This window comes from Cygnus olor, chromosome 6 (genome assembly GCF_009769625.2).
Source record: "Cygnus olor isolate bCygOlo1 chromosome 6, bCygOlo1.pri.v2, whole genome shotgun sequence".
In the NCBI taxonomy this organism is placed as follows: domain Eukaryota; kingdom Metazoa; phylum Chordata; class Aves; order Anseriformes; family Anatidae; genus Cygnus; species Cygnus olor.
The window spans coordinates 12,004,066-12,028,520 of record NC_049174.1 but is presented as its reverse complement, the minus strand read 5'-3'; the positions used below and the strand labels follow the sequence as shown (position 1 = coordinate 12,028,520).

The window sequence follows — 24,455 nt, the reverse complement described above, 5'->3', positions numbered from 1 at the left end:
TTCAACATCTCCTCACACTTAGGCAGGCTTAAAAATGTAACATGAAATTTCACCTTCTATGCTAAGTTTTCTTTCTGACTCACCTTATGAAATTCTTCTGCTTCCATAGCCATAATTTTAAGTTTTTCCACATGCATAGTAGCTAGCTCAATTTTCAAATTGTTTTGTGCAAGCTGAAGTTCCTCAGCATACTTTAATTTCAACATCTCTATCTCTTGAGCCAAGTGTGCTTGATCCATTTTGTCCTTTTCACGGAACTGTTCTGTGTGATGCAGCTGTAGCTTCTCAAGAACCTGCTTGTGTTCATCTCTTATATTCTGAATTTCTGACAGGTAGGATGACTCCAAGGAATCCAGGTTTGATAAGTGTTTAGCCTCCAGTTCATCAATTTGTGCTTGATGTTTTGTCTGCAGTTCAGCAACAGAAGCTTCAATCTGAATCTGCTGTTTACTTTCTAGTGTAGATTTAAGCATCTCAATTTCAGCTTGGTGCTTTGTCTGAAACTCAGTTGTAAGAGACAAAATTTGCTCCTTATGCTTTTCCTGTAACCGCTGACTTTGGAGTTCTAGCTCATCAACATGTTTCTTCTTCAGTTCTTGGAGAAGAATCTCTTGCTCAGTAGTGAATTTCTGAGTCATAGCTTTGTGTTCCTCCATAAATCTAAATTATTTCCAATAAAGTTGAAAGAATATTGTCAAAAAGGCACTTTTTGTTGAAATAATAAACAAAGAGGTAGGCCTTATTTAGCCTCCATACCTTCAGCTTTATGTTTCTAATACATAGCTAATTCAAAGCAAACCACAACGATGATTTCATAGCCACATAATTAATGGTTTAGGCAATGTAAGTTGGTCATATCTGGTTATTATTAGCTAGACTGGCACCCCTATTAAATTCCTACTAATACAGAGTAACACACAAACCTTGTTCTCTCAGTCTCATTTAAAGCCCACTGATGGGGTAGTACGGGAAATTAACACTGACAAAGAGCCCACAAATACAAGATGAATTTCAAAAGCAGTTTGAGCAAATATTGCCATACGAGATCATCTAGGAAACAGTACATACCTTTCAAGTGTGTGCCTTATTACTGTTTACTTGCAGACAACATCTCTAAATGTATGAGGTTTAGACTAAGACTTAAAACCACTGTGGAAGCATATGAAGGAAATGGGCTTCTCCAAATTAATCTCAGCTTTCTGAGGTCTACTTAAAAGCTTGATGCAGAAGATTTAATGTCTTAAATGCTGCAATTTGCAGTAATCATTAATTATAGTATCAACCATCAACCTGAGCATTCAGTGGATAACAAAAGCTTCATTTACTGGGGAAGACTTGCTCAAATTCATTTGAATAGTTCGAACAACCTTGAAAACATTTCAAGATTTTTCCCATTTATATGTCCTGAATGTTTCCTTTCCTCCAAGACTAATATATGATTTTCATCTGCATGGTGTATTCTTAACTGAAGTGAAATGTAACAGTCAGAACTAGACCAGATTTGCTAGACTAGATTTAATGCATTTACATGAAGTAAAATTCTATAGAAACTGTAATGGACAGCATTACTGTTCCTTGATAATGTAAGCTTTACATATGTACGTAATCTGGTGCCACCAAGTGACAAACCTACATCACTGTCACTTACTAGATTTAAAATAAGAAAACAATATCTGAATGAGAGACTAATCATTCCTAATGAGTACTTGAGCATTTTCACTTAAGACTTACTTGTTTTGTGCTTCCATAAGTTTCAGTGCACATTCTTCCTGCAGACAAAGCATGGCCTTTTCCATTTCTTCCTCCATGAGCACTCTGGCTGCCTGCAGATCACTCTCATATTGTTCCTGAGATTTGTGTGTAGCCTGTGCACTTGCAAGGCTGTCCTCCAGTTGTTGCAAGTTGTTTTGTTGCTCTTTTACTAACTTTTCTAATTCTACAATTCTGGCAGCTTGGTAATCTTGGAGCCGATTCATTTCTGCTTCACGAACTTCAAATTCCTTTTGCAAATTCTCTTTCTCACATTCCAATCTATTTTGCAGTTCTAAACGCAACAATGATAATTTCTCTTCTGCTTGGATTCTCTGGTCCTCACTTTCATGTTTCCATTTATTCTCTTTTTCTTTGTACATAGTCTCTATTTTCTGGATTTCTTCTCTGGCTTCCCTTAATTCATTCTTGTGATTCTCAGCAATTTTATATTTTACCTGTGAACACATTTATTAAAATTGCATAAAATAACAGAATGCAACTGAAGTGTCTGCAGTAAACACTACCAGGCATTTAATGCCTTGGAGAGATTCGATCCTTGCAGACAAGTCACCCTTCCAAACAAAAGAAAGGCTGAAATGAATTCAAGTAGCTATAAAAATAATAAATATAAAAATAAATATAAAAATAATAAATTGACAACTCTCTTCTACAACTACCTGAAAGGAGGTTGTATAGTGAGGACAGTGTCAGTTTCTTTTCTCAATTGACAAGTGACAGGACATTAGGAAGTGTTCTCAAATTGTGTCAGAGGAGATTTAGACTGGACATTAGGAAGAATTTCTTCACAGGGAGAGTGGTTAAGAATTGCATGGGCTGCCCAGGGAAGTGGTAGAGTCTCCATCCCTGAAGATATTTAAGAGAAGTGTGGACATGGCACTGAGGGTTCAGTGATGGGACTCAGTAGGTCAGGATGACAGGTGGACTTGATCTTGAAGTTCTTTCCCAACCTAACTGATTCTGATTCTCAGCTCAAAGGCTTTGATGATAATAATAAAGAGCCATAAAGAGCCACACCAGAATAAAATGAAAACAGAAATCCGTTGTCCTATTCTTTCTTCTTCCCCAAGAAACTGCTCTGAAAAAAAATATCTGATTGTTTGCTTCAGAAGACAGTGCTATCAAAACCAGAAAATGCTTTGGGGTGACATATTCAGCAGAAGGGCTTTTTCTATCTGCCACACTGCTTTCTGCTCAATTCTCCATTACTGCGTGACACAACAGTATGAAAGTGCATGACCCTACTTAGAGCTATAAGATGCTGCTCCACAAGATGAACTTATGTACTTGCCTGTATTAGAAGCAGTGTACATATGCTTGACCCACGTTAATGAAAATGGTAGACTGGACCAACCCTTGAAACATTTGTCCTCTCACACTGTCTGTGCTCTTAAACGCTTAGTTCCCTTGCAGATTAACTTTTCTTCAATGCTAATGTGCTCTGAACTTCAGACTTGCATTCCAATATCGAAGTGTATCCATGCAACTCTATTTAAACCTGAGGCTACCATCACCAACTAGACACATTTTAAAATAAGTGCCACATGGACTTCTCCTGGCCTTCCTAGCAGATCTGCACTTACCCAACTCTATACAAACAGCCCTGTAACTTGGATTACCTGTTCCATTTCCTTTTTCAGATGCTTTTCATTCTGCACTGAAAAATCTTTTTGTTTAGCAATCTCTTCCTTTAAACACTTTATTTCATCTGAAAGCTCTGCAATATGCTGTTTCTCAGAGTGGAGGAGAGAAAGCTTGACTTTGTGCTCTTCCTCCAGCACAGACACTCGTGTGGCCACCTCCATTTCAACTTGACGTGCTGCATCTTGAGCACTCTGTAGGCGTAATTTGGTGATTTCTATCAGAAAAAAATACAAAAAAAACACAAAAAAACACTGAAATGACTTTCTAGAATTTATTTAACAGGTCACAGTAATGCACAGCAATAAAGCTGAATGTTGTCAGGTATGCAATTCATCAGTAGTCATACTAACTACAGGCAAACAAGAATCACTTATCAAAAATTATTTTGTAGTCTGCTTTGCTTTATCATCACCTTTGAAATTTGTCAGTATCAACACACACAAAACCTGTGGCAGGACTTCCCTGCTAACAGCACAGCCATGAGTTGATTTTCTTTTTAGACAATATAATGGCAGATTTATGGAAGTTTTCTCCCCTCTTTCACATACAGAATTCACGTAAAGAATTTCTCCAAAAAGTCAACTGGAGAAAACTCTAAGCATCCTAATTTAGCAGTTTTGATACATTGTCTGCTAGTTGAAAAAACAAACAAAAAACCAATTGAACATAAGTAGTATGGCTGAAAATTTAAGAAGTTGCACCTATCTTTTTAACCAACTTACAGTGGAATATAGTTATAGTTGTGTGTTACATAGCTGTGAGTTATGGATGAGTTAAAACGTGTGTAATATTGTGCTCTCAGAAAGAGGTTGCAAATACAAGAACTGCCATGATCCCTTATCTGCACCTCAACAATACGTGCATTTCCTATTGAATACAAGCCAGCATATTTATCTAAATTACAAGATTGCATTTTCCAAGAAAAGCAGCAACTGTTAAGAAATTAATGAAACTTCCTATGTGGCTAGTTTCATGTAAACTTGGCCATAAGAAGAACTTTATCCTGAATTCTACAGCAGAAGTTACCTATTGTAAATTCTGCACTCCATAAATACTTTCCTCTTTGTTCCCAAATTCATTCCAATACGTATACCAACTATTGGAAAACGTGGGAGGAAAATAATACTGAAGTTAAATGAACAGAGGGCTATCAAATCTACAAAATGAACACTGGCAAAAGAGGTGTGGAACAAAGAACAGAAGTTGGCGTACTCTGTGGAATGGACTGAGAAACGTCCTACTTCACCGAAACACGACGAATATTTAACATGTCTGACAGACGATATTTATTTGAAATTTTTAGTGTTAATTCACAAATTGACATCAACCTTCCAGACATCAAGGATGCAAACTTAATTAACTCCTTCTAGCAACTACTCCTCAGTTGCAGTAGGTTTTTACCATAGAATAAGCAACCTCAGGTCACCACATCTTTGAAAGGAACCTTTTTCATTTAGGTAATTAGTCTCCTAGACTGTCTAGCTGTATAATTTCTGAGAAGGTCGTGTGAGACAATGTCATAAGCTTTGTGGATGTGACAGTGTGCTGTCATCTGCTGCCTCCACCAATGAGACCTATTATCATCATCATAGAATATCCCCAGTTGGAAGAGACCCACAAGGATCATCAAGTCCAACTCGTGGCACCACACACGTCTACCCCAAAATTCAGACCATATGACTAAGAGCACAGTCCAAACGCTTCTTAAAGCCCAACAGGCCTGGTGCCATGAACAACTCAACATAATCATAAGAGTCAAAAGCAAAGTGCTCAACACTAGGAATTAACAAGTGTTAAGTGTTCTTTATATATATAAAAAAAGGTTAATTTCATCAGATAACTTTTAAATATTTAAAGAAAAGCATAAGCCACACAAGCAGCTTACCATTTTAGTTCCCAGTTTGTCAGTTTATCTTACCTTTGATATGTTCATCTGAAAGCCTAGCACGGAGCTGCTCAAGTTCCAAACAATGCTTTCTTTTCATTTCCTCTATTTCTACTATATATTTGCCTGACAGATCCTTCTTCATTTTCATTAGGTCCTCTTTATATTGAAGCGCAAGGGAAGACCTTAAGGAATCTAATTCATGTTTGTGCTGTTCTTTAAGTTGTACCTGCAAACAGGCAAGTTCTTCCTATATAAAAAATGGATTAAAAAGACATCTTCAGCTTTGTGTTGAGGAAACTATGCCAAGATTCTTTCAAGGAGAGCAATAGATTAATTCCACTATGAAGCGTGTGCTTGACATTTATCTATCTGGCTTACAAAAACCCTGCTGATTTGCTCCTGCCACTTCATCTGCTACTACTGCAGCAGAATCCCTCAAGATATATATGCTCTGGAATTATGCGACAAGTCAGAGCAGAGTTTTGGGAGCCATTTGACAGTATAATAGAGAAGAAGGTCCCACAAGCATCTGGGTGGAGAAACCATCAACGCTCAACACTGAGGAGACCGCCCTCCTTCCCCATGTACAAAGCCTAGACATCAATCTGTGAATGCAGTTTCACACTCAGCTAGGAAACAAATTACAGCAATTTAGAAAATAATGATATGTACTTCTCATTTGTTTTATAACTGAGATTTTGTGTATGTTACTAATGAAACTGAGCTCATGCTGTCTTGAGTATGCCTTGTTTCCTCACTAAAAATATTACTATTTTTAAAGCTAATTTAGAAATAAAATCTTAAAACGAAAAAAGATCAAAAAAACTTTGGGAACTGTTAGACAACTTCTATTAAATTGAACAAAACTTTTATCTTAAAATTACAAGGGACGTGAAAATAGATGTATACATAAAAGAGACCAAATTAGTATCTCCACTTACGAAAACAGAGAGCAATGAAAAGCACAATCACTACAGAAGCTATAGAGAAAACACAGTGAAATCTGTACTTGTGTGGAAGAGATTTGACAAGAACTCTGTCCTTATTACGAACAGGATAACCCAAACAAAAGACACACAGAACCTCACATTTGATCTATTCTAACTTGGGAATTATTTAAAACTGATGATTTAATACACATCTGGCAAAAATAATTAAGCCATAATAAATGTCTCAAATATAATTAACTTTGTCTTAACACCTGGGAATTGGACATCAATTTTCAAACAGATCATGTATGGACTAGAAGAACTTCAGAAATACTACCTTATGCTGCTCCACCTGTTGATTTAGCTGATGAAGATAAAGATCTCTTCTCTCTTTCTCATCAGTCTCTCCAAAAACCGTGACAGAACTGAGAAGAGAAAAAGAGTTTTAAAGTTTAAGATCATATCACGTGTCACAAATTAGGTTAAATGAACTTGCTGACTTACAATATGGTACTGAAAGTAGGCAAAGAGCAACTGTAATAGCTACATGTGAAAGTATCCTCCACATTCATAGAATCATAGAGTGGTTTGGGTTGGAAGGGACGTTAAATATCATGTAATTCCATAACCCCCCCAGCCATGGGCAGAGGCAACTTCCACTAGACAGGGTTACTTAAGGTCCCATCCAACCCAGCCTTGACCACTTCCAGGGATGGGGCATCCACGTCTTCTCTGGACAACCTGTTCCAGAGCCTCACCACCCTCAGAGTAAAGAGCTTCTTCCTTATATCTAATCTAAATCTACCCCCTTATAGTTTAAAGCCATTCCCTGTTGTCCTATCATTATGCTCCCTGACAAAGAGGCTCTCTCCTGCTTTTCTGTAGACACCCTTTTAGGCACAGAAATGCTGCTATAAGGTCTCCCCGAAGCTCTCTCTTCTCCAGGCTGAACAACCCTAACTCCTTCAGCCTGTCTTTGTAGGAGAGGTGCTCCAGTCCCTCTTTGTGGGCCTCTACCAGACTCCCTCCAATGGGTCCATGTCCTTCTTGTGCTGGGAGCCACAGTCACCTCCTTATTTTCCATGTGCCTTAGCACAGTTTCCCAGAGGATCTGCTCCGTGATTTTGCTGGGAACAAGAGGTGAGACTGACTGGCCTGTAGTTCCTCAGGTCTTTCTTCTTCCCTTTTGGAAAATAGGGGGTTATGTTTCCCCTCCTCCAGTCAGCGAGAACTTCACCAGACTGCCACAACTTCTCATATATGATGGACAGTGGCTTAGAAACTTCATCTACCGGTTCCCCCACAACCCACAGACGCATCTCTCAGGTCCCATGGGCTTGTACACCGTCAGGTTCCTTCAGTGGTCTCAAACCTGATCTTTCTCCTACAGTGGGTGGTTCTTCATTCTCCCAGTCCTTGCCTTTGCCTTCTGGGACTTGATCTGTGGGGCTAAAGCTCTTGCCGGTGAAGACTGAGGCAAAGTCATTGAGTACCTCAGCCTTCTCCATATCTCAGGTGACCAGGTCTCCCATTTCCTTCCAGAAAGGGCCCACAAATTCCCTTGTCTTCCTTTTATCACTGATGTACCTATAGAAGCCTTTCTTGTTGCCCTTGATGTCCCTGGACAAATTTAATTTTAAGAGGGCTTTGGCTTTCCTAACCAGCATCCCTGGCTGCTCGGATGATTTCTCTGTTTTCCTCTCAGCTTATCTGTCCTTGCTTCCACCCTCTGTAGGTCTCCTTTTTCTGCTTGAGTTTGGCCAGGAGCTCCTTGTTCATCCATGCAGGCCTCCTGGCATTTTTGTCTGACTCCCTCTTTGTTGGGATGCATTACGCCAGAGCTTGGAGGAGGTGATCCTTGAATATTAACCAGCTTTCTTGGGCCCCTCTTCCTTCCAAGGCTTTCTCCCATGGTACTCTACTAAGCAGATCTCTGAAGAGGCCAAAGTCTGCTCAGCCAAAGTCCAGGGTAGCAAGTTTGCTGTGTTTCCCCCTCGCTGTCCTCAGGACCCTAAACTGCACCATTTCACAGTTGCTGCAGCCAAGGCTGCCCTTGAGCTTCACTTTCCCCACCAGCCCTTCCTTGTTGGTAAGAACGAGGTCTAGCATAGCACCTGTCCTTGTTGGCTCCTCTGTCATTCGGAGACGGAAGTTACCATCAACTTGTTCCAGGAACCTCCTGGATTGCCTATGCCCTGCTGTGGTGTCCCCCCAACAAATATTGGGGTGGCTGAAGGCCCCCATAAGGATCAGGGCTTGTGAACATGAGGCTACTCCTATTTGTCTTTAGCGGGCCTCATCTGCTTGGTCTTCCTGTTCCACTGGCCTGTAGCAGACTACCAGGATAATGTTGCCTGTCCCTGCCCTCCCTTTCGTACTGACCCATAAGCTCTCTGTCAGCTCCTCATCCACCCCAGGGGGAGCTCGGGGTCCATTTGTTAAAAAGACCTATTTGTATAGATCGTTCATCCTAGAATAAGGAAGAGTACAATATTTAGTTTAGACTGTCAGCTATCTAGACAAGTTAGTGACAATGAGCTGAGAGCAGGAGAAGGGAAAAACAGTAATATTTTAGGTACTATTTTTTGTTCTAGTTTGGTAAATGTCATTATGAGTTGTGATACAGAACCCCTTCAGAAGAAAAGAAAGAACTCGTGCATGGAATATTGAGTCAGAAAACCCTCGTGAGATTAAGCAACTCATTACTTCTGAATGGTGAATTAGAACTGGGTCAAAATGTTAATGTAGAAGGGCCTTCATATAACAGTGAACTTAACAGAAACAAATACAGTGCTCGTAGAGGAGTGAAGAACCCCCCTACAGTTATTCTTAGGTTCAAAAGTGTGAATGATGAAAATTAGGAAATGCATAAAAATGAAAGCTGGAGGTGCAGCAAAAATATGTTTGTTTCTCCTGGGCTGAAATGGAAGGTACAGGAACCGCACGTAGAGCTTTTCTTTTTAACTGTTTTTTGTGTTGTTTTTTTTTTTTTTTCCAGTGCCCTGGGTCAGGAATTAAGTCTTAAGATAGTTAGGGGAGATTTGTCAAATCAGGAAAGCAACATGTTCTGATTTTTATTTATTTAAAAGTAGGAAGATCATCTACATAGCTACAAGGAATATTGTTTTTCCTGTTTGATGAAAAAGTCAGCTCTGCTGAAATAGGTACATTTTCTTATTGTATGGGATTTTTTTTCCCATTGATGATACACTTGTTAAAAAAAAAAAAGCCTGGTTAGTTTGTATATCAAATAAACTAAAGTGTTGGATTATTGTATAAAATCTGGGAATAATAATAGATTTGATTATAAGTTTTGCAATGAGTTTTTAAATATGTTTTTCAGTTTGTAAAATCATATTTAAATTGCATTAAGAAATTGTTTTATCTCGTTGTAGGAAAAAGATGAAGTTATGTTTGACTCCATGACTCACAACACAAATATAAAATCTCAAATTAAACAATCACAGGAAGATATCTCAACTCAGGAAATGGACGTGATGAACAGCTCTGAAGAGCAGCAAAATCTGAAAAAGCATTGCCAACTAACATTGGAAAATGATCAAAGTCCTGATTCTCCAAAAAACAATTTGAACATCTGCTATACTAAAGATACTCGGAAAGATTTCCAGGATTTCATTGTGGATATGGCTTCATGGGGTTCACCTGAGATTGTGAGGAAGGAAGATACAAGCGTGGAACTTGAACCAGTGCTTCATCTGACACCTTTTTCAGAAGCTGAAAGCACAGATTTTCAAGTGGTGCACGTTAGGTCATCCCTTCAAGGAGATAATTCTCTTTTGATGGGATTTTCTAACCTGTATGAAAATGGCAGTGAAGAAGCAGTGGTGGAAGCAGATGTAAAATCTCCAGTTTTCTCTGAAAGTACCTATTCTGTTGACGACGATGAACACGTTACCGAGAAAAAGATTTTGGTAAGCGATATTTCATGCCTTGATTTCATTGTATTTACACAAGACATCTCAGCTCTGTTCCCATCCTAAATCATTGCTGGGCAATTGGCTCTAAGTAGTGGGAAATTAAACACCGAGAGGGGTATGAGTAGCATTGTTCTGGATGTACCGTTGTTAGTACCCCTCTCACTGTCAGATACTGGAGCAAACTCTGGGCTGTGCGTAAAGATTGTTTGCCACAGCTTTGAATAAGTGAAAATGCCTTCCAAATACTAAAACTGAAGAATAGACTGCTTACAGCAGGCTTAGTGTCCCACACATCTTTATGCTGTTGGTCTGGTACCAGTAAAAATCTGGATTGCTCTTGTGTTCTCTGAAGACTTCTTGAGAGGACTTTGCAAATCCTGCTACTTTTGCAGCGAGATTCTGTGGAAGTAACTGATTAGCAACTTTGTGGTAGAGAGTTAGAAGAGACTGTTTCAAAATAGGAGAATAAAGGTTTTTCTTGGTAATGGGAGTTTTTATATACTTGTTTCTGTATCCTTTCACAGGAAGATAGTCTACTTCAAAAAATTAATTTTATTCATTTTATTCTCAATTTTTATGCCTTGCTTTTGAAGGAAAAGTAATTATAAATACATAAAATGCCCCGTTCTCCTATCTCCAACATGTGCCTCATGCCCTTTCCCATGGGCTGAGCTAGCAGCCATGTAACTGAAGGGGTTTGGTTTGGCTCAGTTTGGGGCACTCTTTCAGTGGAAAACTCTTCACCAAGGGTTAAGCTTTGACCACTTCATCAAACTAGTGTTGAGTTTCTGCACAGCTGTCCCAATTGGTAGATCCCAAACAGATGAAACGTGTGATGTTGCAGCATGTGATGGGCACAGAAGAGGAAGTGGTGCAGAACCGTCTCTAGTGGCAGTTACATTGGGTTAAATGCACTGTTAACTTGCGGTTTTATTGAAAAGGTGAAGTTTAGGGAGTATCTTCCTGCAGAGTTCAGCTTCTCTCGGACACAGACAACTTAAATTGACTGGCTCTGATAGAGGCCAGAGAATTTGGGCTGGTTTGGGGTTTGTTGGCTCCATGAAAGTTAGCACGGCTCTTATTGTGGTGGTGCAGAGGGCCATTCCTGACAGAGGTTCCCCTTCAGTGTTAACGTCAGGCTGGTTGGATGCTGATTGAACGGTGATTAAAGTTTGTATATTGTAACTTTATATTGAACTTTTAACCCTTTTTGATTTGAAAATGAAGAATCTTCTGGATGCTGACACAACAGTGGATGTTGTGTGCGATTTCAGTTTGGCTTTTGGGGAGCCTCATTGTGAGGTGTCCTTAATCTTAAGTCCACTGTTATACCCCCATAGATAAACTGAACAGATTTCAGTTGAGGCTTATCATTTCTCCTCAAGTACCGTAGTTTATATTTGAAATTGCCCAGTATTGAAATTTCTTTTCATGCTGCAGAAAGAGAGTTTTGTTCTACTTGCAAGTTGTAAATGTATGTAATGTTCCTTTTCCATTTTGCTACAGAAGAAAAGTATCTAGAGGGAAATTATTTACAGTATTCCTCAGAGTGACACGTCAGCTGAGACTAAATGCGAATGCTTCTCTTTCAAAGACTCTTCTGTTTCTTAAGGCTACTGAGAGAGAAAAATGTAGACAGAATGGTTTTCAAGGAGTACTGGTGCTGCATTTGTCGTCACATTTGCTACCTCTAACTCTTTGAAGGAGTAGGCATTTACTCAAGTCAGCACTAGTAACAAAGGTGCTATAAATAGAGACAGCTCAACAGCTGGATTCAGAAAACTAAGTTAATGTGAAAAATTATTTCCAAGCAGATGAGAGAAGCGGATAATCTAACCCCATCTGATTTGCAAGATGACATAAGATCAAGAGTATCTGCCACAGATGTGATGAGCAATGAATATGGCAGCAGTAAGTTCAACTTTGTTTGTAGATTCCTTTCACTTTTTTGATAGCTTCAGGAGAAAACTATTCTAACATTGCCACTTTCCCCAATTTTCTTTTACTGTGCATCTTTTATTTGATATCTGTGCCTTTCTTAGTTGGTTCAGAAGATAGTCACGCTAGTGAAAGTCTACTTTTCCTTCTTCGTCCCTTTTCATACTGGATAGGAGACATGGAGTTTTATTGAGTCTTAACTTAAAATCATCATCATCGTTCCTGGTGCTAAAGGTGACTTATAGCCCTTTTACTTTAAGTTGGTTCGGGTCAACCTCTTACAAGATTTCAATCAACTAACCATACATTTATGCTAGCAGAAGGAATCACAGTTATTTGCAAGCGGTTATGCTGGTTTCAAGTTCTCTTCAGCTTTCTAACACCTGGGGGCTGTCTCTTTCTCTAGGTACCAGCTCAAATTTGCTTAAATAGTGGAAAATTACACACTGAGAGGGGTATGTACATCTGCTTGGTCTTCCTGGTCCAGTGGCCTGTAGTAGACTCCCACTACATCACTCTGTCCCTTTAGTACTGACCCATAAGCTCTATGTCAGCTCCTCATCCACCTCCAGGCAGAGCTCCATGCACTCCAGCTGCTCAGACATAGAGGAGGACACCCTGTCATCTCCTCTGCCTGTCCTTCCTAAAGGACCTGTATCCTTCCATTCTAACACTTCAGTCATGGAAATCATCCTACCATTTCTCTGTAACGCCAGCGAGTTCATAGCCCTGCAGGTGTGTGCACATCTAACTTTTCTTGTTTATTTCCCATGTGACATGCGTTTGCATAAAGACATTTAAGTTGGGCCCCTGATGAAGCTGATTTACTGACAGGAGTAGCTGGAATTCCTTTGTGCTGCTCTTCAGCTGCTCTCCTGCTGACCCGTGACTTTTCTCTAGGCTCTGGTCATCTATCACTGATGCCACTCCTCCAGCTGAGAGGAGTGGGATGGATTGAGATTCCCCTACCCTTAAGTTTAAAAGCCTCTTCACTAACTTGTCAAGCCTATGACCATAGATGCTCTTCCCCTTTTCTGACAGTGGACCCCTTCAGACCAGGTTTCTCAAAGTGAGTCCTACGGTCTAAGTAGCCAACCCCCCCCCGGTCTGTGGCACCAGTCCCGCAACCATCTGCTGATTTGACAGATTCAAGTGGCTCTTTCAATCCCCTTCCCTTTGACCAGGAGGACTGATGAAATAACCACCTGTGATCCTGAGTACTTTAGTACTGCTCCCAGGACTCTTTAATCCCTCAATACTACTCAGACTGCTCCATGCTGCATTACTGGTGCCCACATGAAACAACAGCAGTGGGTAATAGTCATTAGGCTGTATGAGACTTGACAGTCTCTTGGTGATCCTTGATATGAGCCCCTTGTAAGCAGCAGACTTCTCTCAAGAGATTAGTTTGGCAAATGGGTGCCTCTACCTCTCAGAAGAGAGTCTCCTACTACTATCAACCATCATCTTTTCTTAGTTGCACTGGTTGTTATGCAGGGAGTAAATTGGGCTGCCTTACTCAGCACCACTTGGGTTCATAGAATCAGAGAATCGTTTACGTTGGGAAAAAACCTCTAAGATCATTTAGTCAAACCATTAACCTAGCATTTCCACATCTACCACTAGACCATGTCCCTAAGCACCATACTTATACATCTTTTGAAGACCTCCAGGAATGGTGACTCCACTACTTCCCTGGGCAGCCTGTTCCAATGCCTCACCACCCTTTCAGTGAAGAAATTGTCTCTAATATCCCGTCTAAATCATATCCAACTTCCATTGCTGACTTTCTAACTTCAAATCACCTCATGTCCGGTCCCAACATACTTAATGGCTAACATCACCTTTTATACAAACGAATGGAAGCACTCCATCATAACACGAGATGAAAAGAAAAGGAACTGATTACCTGATACCCCCTGCTTGATCCTGGCTCATGACCACCTCCTCTGACAATGAATATTCTTTTTCTTCCAGTCTCTGTTGCAAGAAAGTCAATTCTTCTCTGTAGTTTTCTTCAGCAACTCTTAACTTTTGTTCAAAGTAAAGTCTCAACTGTTCTAATTCAGTCTCATGCTCACTTTTTCTTTGCTGACGCTGCTGTTCAAATTCTTGTTTTAAATGCTCTATTTCTTCCACCCGTGATGCACGAGCCAGGAGCTGCTCTCTTAATTCTGGAATGGAAACAAGAACAATATAAGTACTCAACAGTGTACAACTCAAAAAGTCATTCTGTGAAGATCAGCCAAATTTTAGTTCTTGAGATGGCAGTAAAATGCTATCCTGTAAGCTGCATAAGAAAATGAACTTCTGAAAAACAAAACATTCCTTCCTCAGAAGACAGTAAAACAACATTCGTCATTTATACTGCATTCAGAGAAACCATTATCACAACAATCAAAACTTTCAGCAGACTGTTAGCCCCCCTAATTTCCTTGTGCCTCAGGCTTAGGCCATTGACATGTAGAGCTCTGCAATAACGTTTAATCTTCAGTCAAGATCATTTAATTTGCTCCTGGAAAAAACATCCAAAGAAATACAATTTTAGCACAAAACTATGCAGAAAGACATGGCACAAGAAAAAAAATCTGGACTACTTTAGTAATGGTTTGGCTATCCATCACAAGCTCGCACAGAAGCCAAATTCACTGGATCAAAAAGCCACCTAGATAAAAAAAAAGTAGAATCATAGAATCATTAAGGCTGAAAAAGACCTCCAAGATCATCTGGTCCAACCATCACCTTATGTCACCCAATGTCAACGTCACCCACTAAGCCATGTCCCTAAGCACCATGTCCAACTTTTCCTTGAACACCCCCAGGAACGGTGACGCTACCACTTCCCTAGGCAACCTGTTCCAGTGCCTGACTGCTCTTTCTGAGAAGAAATGCCTCCTCATTTCCAACCTAAACCTCCCCTGGCACAACTTGAGGCCATGCCCTCTAGTCCTATCACTAGTTACCTGTGAGAAGAGGCCGACCCCCAGCTCCCCACAACTTCCTTTTAGATAGTTGTAGAGACCAATAAGATCTCCCCCGAGCCTCCTCTTCTCCAGACTAAACAACTGCAGTAGAAAACAGTCATCTTGTCTGTTTCAGCAAGCTACCCTTCTTTAAGGAAGTGAGAGTAAAGGACAATTACAGCATATTCAGGAATTCCAAGAGCTTTCTTTCCCTGTCTCCCATTTTAAAGTAGCAGTAATGTATCAGGAAGTGAAAAGGTAGAAAAAGGACAAAAATCACAGGGAAGAATAAAAAAGTTTCCCAGATGGCTTAACTGCCTAGATAACTTAAGGTTTGACGTATCCACAAAGGATTAACTGAAGATGGAACTGCACTTTAGGAAGGGAAAAAACAAACAATAAAGCCACACAATTAGAGACAAGCAGCAGCTTATGTTATTCTGTACGAGAAGCTTCAGAAAGAAGTATGGAAATGACTGCAGATACTTCCCAAAGTTAACACAAGCCAACAGTCATCTGAATGTTAAACAAATGTTCCTATGCCATAAAAAGGTATCTGTTAAAGGACAAACCAGTATTCCCAGTATGGACTGACAAGAAATACAGAGAAAGACTCCCGGGCCTGTGGTTTGGCCAGTAATTCAAGTGTTGTTTGGTACTGCACTCCAGCTCACATCCCCAGTATGCAATCAAGCTGCCTGAAATACAGGCATGGAATCACCTCCAAACTATAAACAGCAGACACCTTCAGCTCACTCACATTCTCTTCTGAGCCACACTTCAGCTCTGCAGTACTCACATTGAGGAGACTGGGTGAAAGGCAAGCATGTTCCCAGTGCTGCACAGCTATCCTCACCCAGCAGCACAGCACACTCACATCACAGGACAGCCCCAGAGGCTGCCACTCAAGAAGCAATGTAGCTGATTGTCACAGTATGTTTTTGTATAACCCACCAGAGAATACACACGTGGAGAAAGAATCCTTACAGCAAACATGCAAACAGGAAGAATATGAGCAGTAAGCACATGACCTAAGTCTGCTTCTTAAGGCAGCTGTTGACAGGTACGGGGACCAGAGGAATCAAGTGACAAGCAGGATCTAGTGAAAACACTAATGGCATAGGCAAGAAAAGTCCAATCTCAGGTAGGTGTTATCTAACCAGCAAAGTCTGCTGGCATGACATTAACATAGGAAAGCATTAGACAATTTTGAACTAGAATGTCATTTTTTAGTCAGCAGCTAGATAATTGGAACGCTGCTCTGTGTTCTGAAACCACTGCGCTAAGTCCTCAAACCAGTTCAAATGCATTGTCAAATGATGACTTGAGTGGAGAAAAGCAGAGTAAAAACAAAACAACTTTAAGATCTCCTCACGCAAAAAGAGATATCCTCACCTGGAACATGGGCTTCCATCTTGGACTCACCATCTCAAGCATGATGAAGGAGAAACAGAAAGGGTCCAAATAATGGTAATGTGGGTGATTAGATGCATAGAAAGACATTTGAATTGTTAATAAAGATTAGGGCTACTGAGAGGGAATATAGGAGTTCAAACAAATACTAAGTCGTGCTATCTATACTATAAATCTATAACAAAAAATGGATCTAAAGTCAAGGTAGAATCTGACTAAATCAAAAAATGTATTGAACTTATGACTGAAAAAAACATCCTCACTAAACCCTATTATATTTCGAAAGCTACTTAGTTGTATTGATTAAAAATTTGAAACGATATTTAAAACAATAGGCAACATATCCTTAACTACTCCAGCATAAGTAAAGAATGCCATCTAATGTTACTGTTTGAATGCAAAGGTAACACATACAGCTAACGTTAAAATCATGTTGCCTAGCTGTTTTAACTCTTTAAAATTCTTTCATTTATTATACATCTGTTGCGCACATCTGAGATATATTCACACTTCACTTCAACCAAAAGTGTGTCAACTCTGATTACTACACCATGAAGTTGACTACGCTACGTTTAATAATGTCAATAAGAAATCTTAATATATATAAAGCTCACCATGTCACATTTCATCAACACCCCAGACATTTTCTTTCAAGCTTTAAAACTCTTTCAAAACTTTAATGCAGATACACATAAGACTAACAAAAACAAACGAACAAAACACACTGCTCCTGTTTAAGTGCTCCATACATTCTTATTTTTTGCTTTTAGGTTTATGGGACTTGCTTATTTTTTAAAATTAAACTACGCTTTGGAAAAAGCAGCCTATTTGTAGCCTTGCAGGAAAACAACATTATTCATTCTGATTTCAGAAGTATTACCTGAAGGTTGTTATTCTATTTTTAAAATACAGGTACAGAAAAGCTCCAGATTAAATATATCTAAGAATTATGTGTGTCAGAAGATAGTGAATTTCCAGTTTGAGCATCAATGAAAAAGGCTTTTATTTAACTCATCTCACAACTGAAAAGGAAATAAAAGCCATTTTTACCTCAAGACATAACCTAATCACTCAGTTTTTGAAAGATTTCTGCTTAAAAAAACTGACCTCCTAATTATATCCAAATAAAAGAAAAAATCTTCAAAGTTACACTAAACTTCTTGAAAACCAAGTAGTCATCTTTACTGTCTAGCTACAATTAACAATTTTCTCAACTGAATTTATAACCCTTTCTCTACTGAATATAAATAGGAGCATGTTCCACAGAGCAGCATTTTCTCCATTTGAACTGCATTACATTTATTTAAAGCTGCAATTAAAGTGTTTTTCACTAAAGATTTTTATAGCATGCAGGAGTAGAGCAGGAAGGAAAAAGAAAATGACAAGAGTGAGCATTTTGTCACAGCCATACCATGCTTTTTGACATTGCAGGACCGACTAGTCATACAGTGCTTACTTGCCTCTCACTTCAGAAATCTTTTAGGCACACAATCACTAGGGTATAACCCACTCTACACATCTGTGACCTAGATGTGTGTTTCTGGTACATGATTAAAAGCCCTTCATATCAATAATACATACTTCCATATGAACAAGAGGCAACAATATCCATCAGTTTTGAACATACCATTCAACTCCTGCCGATTTGCTCGGGTACTGTCAAGTTGAGACCAAAGCTGCCTGACTTCTTCTTGTGATTGAGTCTTGAATTCTTCATGCACGATATGAAGTTTTTCCAGCTATGGAGAAAAAATAAATTATTTTGTTCTAATTGATTATTACCATGCAACATAGACAGTTCTGTCAGGACAAGGTGGAAACATTAGTGACAACCAGATTCTGAGATCCTGACCCAGGTTACCAGAGATACTGAGTAGTCCTTAACTGTTAGACCTTCTCTTCTAACAGAGGGGTTTGTTCCCAATGCTCTATTTATCATCACTAGCAAGAATCAAGTATTAGATAAGAAACTTAGGAACCAAAACATCAAGTACATTAATACAGAAGCAGTGACACCGAATTGCAGAACAGCAGTTGTGTTCATAAGACTTTGAATCACTATTAAAGACCCAGAGTGTTTACCTATTTTATGAACATGCTTTGTATTTTCTTTAAAACCCCTAAATACAAACACATTACTTAAATGATGAGCATAGAGTCTATTTTTGTGACACACAGAGTAATCAACCATTCAAAGTTGAGAAGTTTATTTACCTCCTTCTGAAGATTCTGTTCTTTTTCTTGGCTTTTCATCTTTATATCTTCTAGGAGTTGGTTATGTTCAGTCTGCAGCTGTTCACGTAAGTTTGTGATGGCTAACTGGTGTTGTTTCTCAAGATCTATACGTTTTACTATAATTAAAAAGTAATTCTGTTACATCACCATCCTGGATGCTGAATAACCTACGTAACCGTTTTGTGATGAAAATAAAAATGTGTATGTCCAGACCAGAATGCTGGCTTATGACATTTCCTACAGGATTCACAGCCATAGGTGTCAGTACTTCCAGATCATTACAAAAATCGTGAAAAATAAAGGGTTTCAAAGTCTAACATTTCTACACAGAGCTACCTAGTTCTCTATATCCCACACTGTTAACTAAGAAGTAACCAGCAGTAGTATCAGAGAGATGAGCATCTGCTCTCTGTATATATAAACAAGCACCTTGAACTAGAAGCACATTTTTGAGCTAGAAGCATATTTACTTGGAAAAGGAAATCAAACATTTCTTCATGGCCTACAAACACAGAATTCCTCCTACAACACTCAGTATCAAGAAGTAGAAGAGATGACCAGGAAGGACTACGAAGACTCATGCCAAACATGTTCTTCCTCAGCACTGAGCACTCTCTGAACCCTATAAACTTGCTATTAGCTCATTCAGTCAATTAATGTTTAACTGCCCAGAATGAACCTGCAGTAAAGTGATGGACATTTTGGCCACATGCTTCAAGAGATGCAAGTTATCCTCATACAACAAACTTTACAGATACGGGTTCATCTACCAGCCAATTCACATTGACTAGTAAAGTCAGGGCAGGCTGGGAAGAACAAGCCTTTTTTTTTTTTTTTTAAAACAAAGATGTCCTCAGAGCAGCCAAAGGCCACCCAAACACAGTGAAAGCATCCGGCCCATGGCACGCAGGAAAGGCTACCCTTCACTTCTCAAATGTGGTATTACTGTTTGTCAGCCGGCACCAGAATTCCAGTACTTTTAACACCATATTTCCATTTATTTGAGGAGAGTATTATTTCCCACATATCTCACTGACATAGCATCTTGGAGGCTAGGCAACCTGACTAGCTCTCTCTCTCCACTTCATGGCACACTGCATCTTGTGGGTCCTTTTCATGCCATCACTGCCAGCATGGCTGACACTATGGCAGTCAACCACTACTCTGACAAGTGTTTCAGATTTTCAAGCCCTACAAAAGCTCTTCAGAGGTGTATCTCTGATCTGCACCTCAGCAAAGAACGTATGCAACTAGGTACCCATCTTGATCCTCATTTTTCGAGGTAATGAAAATTCCTATTGCAGTAGTCTTAGAAGTGTCACTTCCATAACAGTATTTCAAACAGATACCATTCCATCAAGTTTTAACTACTGAGAATCCAAATGCAAATATTCTAGTTAGAAAAAGCTTCTATTAATAGAAATCTTGATTAATTCAGTGACTGTCAAAACTGGCTTTCATCTGTCAGCAAAACTGCATATCCCTTTAATACTTCCAAAGGAAAACAGAGTCTATCTCATATTCCATACAAGTCAAAATGCAACAGGAAGGTGGGCTTCAAACAACATTTTTCCATTCAGGTCCTATTTTCAAGACAGTCTCATGTCATCAGCCCAATTTTGAAGTAATACATGAATATATTTTGTATTTGCTTTTTATATTTGTTCTAAAACACTTAGCTTTCTTATTGTTCAATAAAGAAAAGCACTCCCCAGACCATGGCACTTACATTCAGACTGGTCCTTCTCAAGAGAAAGAAGCCCCAGCTCCACTTTGACCTTTTCTAATTCCATTTCCAGAGTTTCCTGCAGTTCTGCCATTTCAGTCTGATGTTTTTCAGAGAGCTCTTTGCACATGTTTTCTAAACGTATCTCAGACTCTAATTCCCAGTCTCTTTTGATAGTCTAAGAGAGCAAGATATGAGCATTGTTAAAGCAAACACATTTAGTTGGTTTTTCCCCCCCTCTATTTTATTTTTTTAAATAAATATGTAGTAGAGGCAAGACTTCTTCCAACTCTAGTTTAGTGAAAGTTAGTGAAAGAAGTTCTGTTTTTTCTTGTATAAGAACAAAATTTATACCTCTAGTATCTGGATATGTTTCTCTTCCATTTCCATTTCTATTTTCTTTCTCTGATCAACTGTGAAATAAAATACTATTTATTAGTAAATGTACGTAAAATATCTTGCTTAAATGACAAGCAGAAATATAGGTGAAATAGACATTTTCAACATCAAACTCAGGGCTTGAGTAGGTAGGCATGCAGCAGTGTAAGGTGCTGGGCCCTATCTAAACCCATTATCTAAATCTACTGTTATATTATATCCCAGTAAGTCACTTCCATTTTAGAAAATGATACACATTAACAGTTATAACTGCTAAGACAAGTCTGGAGGTTAAAGTCAGCTTAATTAGCAAAGCAAAGTCTACTTAAGTCTAAGGGATATGAACCACCTCCTTTATTCCTAAACATATTTATTCAAATGCATATCAATGTCATTTTAGTTGCCAACATTTCACTGCACAACATTTAAGCGTTAGAATTATCTGTATCTCCAGAGACACAGCAAAAGAATTAGCAGGCAGCAGCAAGCAGGAACCTCTTTTCAAATGTCTTTTTAAAAATGCCTAGGAAACAGAATAGAAGTCAGATGCTATTATCTGGTCCATTATCAATGACACCTTCCCAACTCATCCCCAGATTCTTTCCAATTTCCGGCTCTGCACCTTTCTTGGTTTGTAAGAACCCTGGAAAGTGCTATCAGTCCCCTCCTCACAGCTGCAAAGTACTGTTGCCTTATCTTAAGGCATTACTTCAAGTTTCTCAGTGAGAGATGAGATCCCAGAGACTGAGATGGTACCAGCTACCCAGCCAGTGGTCAAGTAGAGGACAAAATTTCATCTATTTTAAAAGATATGAGTGTCACAGCACCCAAATGAGTTGGGGTCATGCCCAATCACCACCTCCTGAAAATTTCCTCTACCCTTCCAGGTAACAGCATCCACAATTCTCTCCTCTCTCCTGCCTCATCTGATTCTGGACTTTCCTCAGTCCCTGCATTCAAGCACTCTGAAGCAGTTACATTCCTATCAAGTTACAGCACGAAAATGTAAATAAACAGCACTGATCCTGAGAACTATGCCCAGACTTCCTCCTGTTCCCAAATTCCACCATGCCATCGGTTCACTGTATTACTGGTGATTACAAATGCCTTTCTGTTCTTGAGTTTGAAAGACAGAGCCCCAAAACATCATCCTCCTCTCAGGGAAGGACAACTTTTCCTAGAATTTCTTTCCTAAAATTTCTTCAGTAAAATTGCTGCAGGCCTCATCTTTCTCCAGAAATTCCTCAAGCCCTGTCATACAGTTCAGAAATTTTCTTCTGATCTGGGAGGGGACAAAAAACTCTCCAAAATGCCCCAACCACCATCAGCAGGCCTTCAGTTCTAATAGCTGCACCATTGCTCTTGGTGATGTCAAAACACAATCTGGTATCAAATATATCACACAAAACATCTGGCTTCAAGTTCTCACTGAGCCTTTCAGTTCCTTTCCAACTCCTTTCTCCTACTTTTGAAACATAAAAGCGTGCAAGCCAGGAAGAATTTTCTATCTTGTTGGGAACACAGTAGCCAATGTTGACTTAGGGCAATAAAAACCCTTAAAAAATATAGGGTAAAAGCTCTACACTTTGCACCGATTAAATTCTCTGGGACAGCTCTGTCTAATGCTTCCTAAAACCAACTAGTTCAGTATACTTTTTTTTTTTTTGAAATCAGAAGTAGTAACAAAACACTCATGTAGTTGAAGAAGAATTAAGGTTAGGTCTGGACAACTTCATTTTTGCATATAAGATGTAATTGTGCACATGCAAGCCGAGCCACTGCCTCTAATCAAGGCAATGCCAGCCTTCAGTCAAAAGGCCAGCTCTAGACCCTAATAGGAAAGAATAATACTGATTGGATTTCAATTTTAATACCTAATTCTTGCTGATACTTTGACTTCAGGTCTTCTTTTTCCTTCAAACACTGTTCTTTAGTCTTCTCCCACTCCAACTGATGGCGGCTTTGCAGAATTGCTACTTCCTGAGCACGCTTATCATTGAGCATCTCCCGTAGCTCCACAAGTGCAGTTTCCTTTTCTTTTCTCAAGTTAGACTGAGTAAGCTCAAGCTGAGAGGTGTGCATATTATTTAAGCTTAGGCGTAAAGCTTCCAATTCAAGACTGTGCAGTGTCTGTAATGGAGAAGAAAAAGCATGTCCCTCTCTTCTAATGAAACGTGCTCACTGTTTTCATAACTAGCTTCAGTTTGAATTGCTTTCAACTACTAACACATGTAAGTTTTGCTTTCCTGTAGTTGAAAAATATTTCTTCATTGCAGGGACAGAACCCCAAAATAAATTGACTATTACAGATTTACACGTTATTTGCAGTATAAAGTAGGTGGTTTTCCTTACCTGCCTCTTAACTTCGTCTCCAACCAAATACCTTGCATCTGTCCATTTCTTCACAATTTCTTCACACAAGCACACCACATCCCTTCATTGTCTATTACAAAATTCCTCTTATTTGCTATTGCTTATAAAATGGTTCAAAGCAAAGTTCTAAAGCGGTATTGGAAAAGTGGAAATTAAGTTCACCAGAAGTATTAAAAATCTATCAGTTAGAAATGGCAGCTAAAACAGGCTGACAACTTTCCAATTCCTGGATAAACTAAACAGTATACCAGTATCTTGTAATTAGACTTGCGACCAGACACATTCTTACCATTTCTACTTTGCATTTAATGGAAGTGTTAAAAAGCCCAGTAAATACTTAAGGGGAAGTCAGGTTTACACACTTCATTTAAACACAGAAGTAATACAAATTACATTAATGGGATTTTTTTTTTATTTTATAAATTTGTTAAACTTACCAAGACATGAAAAATGACTGTTGTCTTTTTTTTTTTTAAAGCCATTAATTGAAGCATCTGATTTCCTTTGAAATTAATGTCAATATACAATAGCAGCGAGGATGATCCTGGGGAGCTCTTTCAGAGCATATCAACTATTGCCCACCAAAGAAACATTCTTAATTCAATTTCAGCATTTCATAAAATAGCATACACAGTAGAGACAAAAAATAAATCAAGGAGCCTTCTCTTTGCAACAAATACAGTAATTACTGTGTTTCTTTATTTTACCTGTGATTGGAGCTGGGCTTGCTCAATCTCTGCTTTGTGTGTGGCTGCCATTTGCTGCTGAAGTTCATCCAACCGGTGTTGCTGTTCTCTGTTTAGTGAGGCACGGAGCTCCTCCATTTCTTCTTCATGCTTAGTAATTAGTTCAGAGATTTCACGTTCATGCTCTCGTTCATGTACCTGCACAGAACACTCAGATAAAGGTTTTTCTTCAAAACAGTGTTTGTTAGTCCCACTAAAAAGTTACCAGGCCAAAATTTTCCCTTCCACAAAACCCCAAATCAAAGACAACATAGATTTTTCCACCTCCAAAATATTTATAACTGTTTTTCTATTATCTACAAACAATGCAAGATGAGTTTATTTTTCTGAAATAAGCCTGATTACACCATTTACCTTTTTTATTAAAGCAAGCTGTTCTTTTCTTTCTTCCTCCAACTTCTGCTGCTTTTCAACTTTATCTTTTATTTCATTATTTAATTCTTCTATCTGAAAACAGGGATACAAACATTTGCAGTGAGTACTTTAAGTATTCTGAAACCCAAGAACTGCCATT

The 24,455-nt window shown here is 39.0% G+C and overlaps 2 protein-coding genes across 3 annotated transcripts in view; one reads left to right on the top strand and one right to left on the bottom strand.

The window, feature by feature from the left end:
- Positions 1-24,455, bottom strand: part of PCNT (pericentrin) — a 102,894-nt gene that overhangs the window by 63,663 nt on the left and 14,776 nt on the right. Inside the window, exons 8-21 of the mRNA XM_040560982.1 lie at positions 24,296-24,388; positions 23,903-24,079; positions 22,697-22,952; positions 20,799-20,857; positions 20,448-20,622; positions 18,698-18,834; positions 18,111-18,222; positions 16,466-16,498; positions 14,017-14,281; positions 6,569-6,656; positions 5,333-5,549; positions 3,390-3,628; positions 1,732-2,207; positions 84-660 (exon numbers count right to left, since the gene is read on the bottom strand). Of these exons, the coding sequence (XP_040416916.1) occupies positions 84-660; positions 1,732-2,207; positions 3,390-3,628; positions 5,333-5,549; positions 6,569-6,656; positions 14,017-14,281; positions 16,466-16,498; positions 18,111-18,222; positions 18,698-18,834; positions 20,448-20,622; positions 20,799-20,857; positions 22,697-22,952; positions 23,903-24,079; positions 24,296-24,388 (2,904 nt within the window). The remainder of the gene's footprint in view (positions 1-83; positions 661-1,731; positions 2,208-3,389; positions 3,629-5,332; positions 5,550-6,568; positions 6,657-14,016; positions 14,282-16,465; positions 16,499-18,110; positions 18,223-18,697; positions 18,835-20,447; positions 20,623-20,798; positions 20,858-22,696; positions 22,953-23,902; positions 24,080-24,295; positions 24,389-24,455) is intronic.
- LOC121071990 lies at positions 9,632-12,554 on the top strand. 2 transcript variants are annotated; one of them, XM_040560981.1, is made up of 3 exons: positions 9,632-10,163; positions 11,984-12,080; positions 12,514-12,554. In XM_040560981.1, exons 1-3 carry the CDS (start codon positions 9,642-9,644, stop codon positions 12,537-12,539), a joined length of 645 nt encoding a protein of 214 aa, XP_040416915.1. In that variant the 5' UTR covers positions 9,632-9,641; the 3' UTR covers positions 12,540-12,554. The 2 variants fall into 2 exon arrangements, with proteins under 2 accessions (XP_040416915.1, XP_040416914.1); XM_040560980.1 differs by having other exon boundaries at positions 11,981-12,080.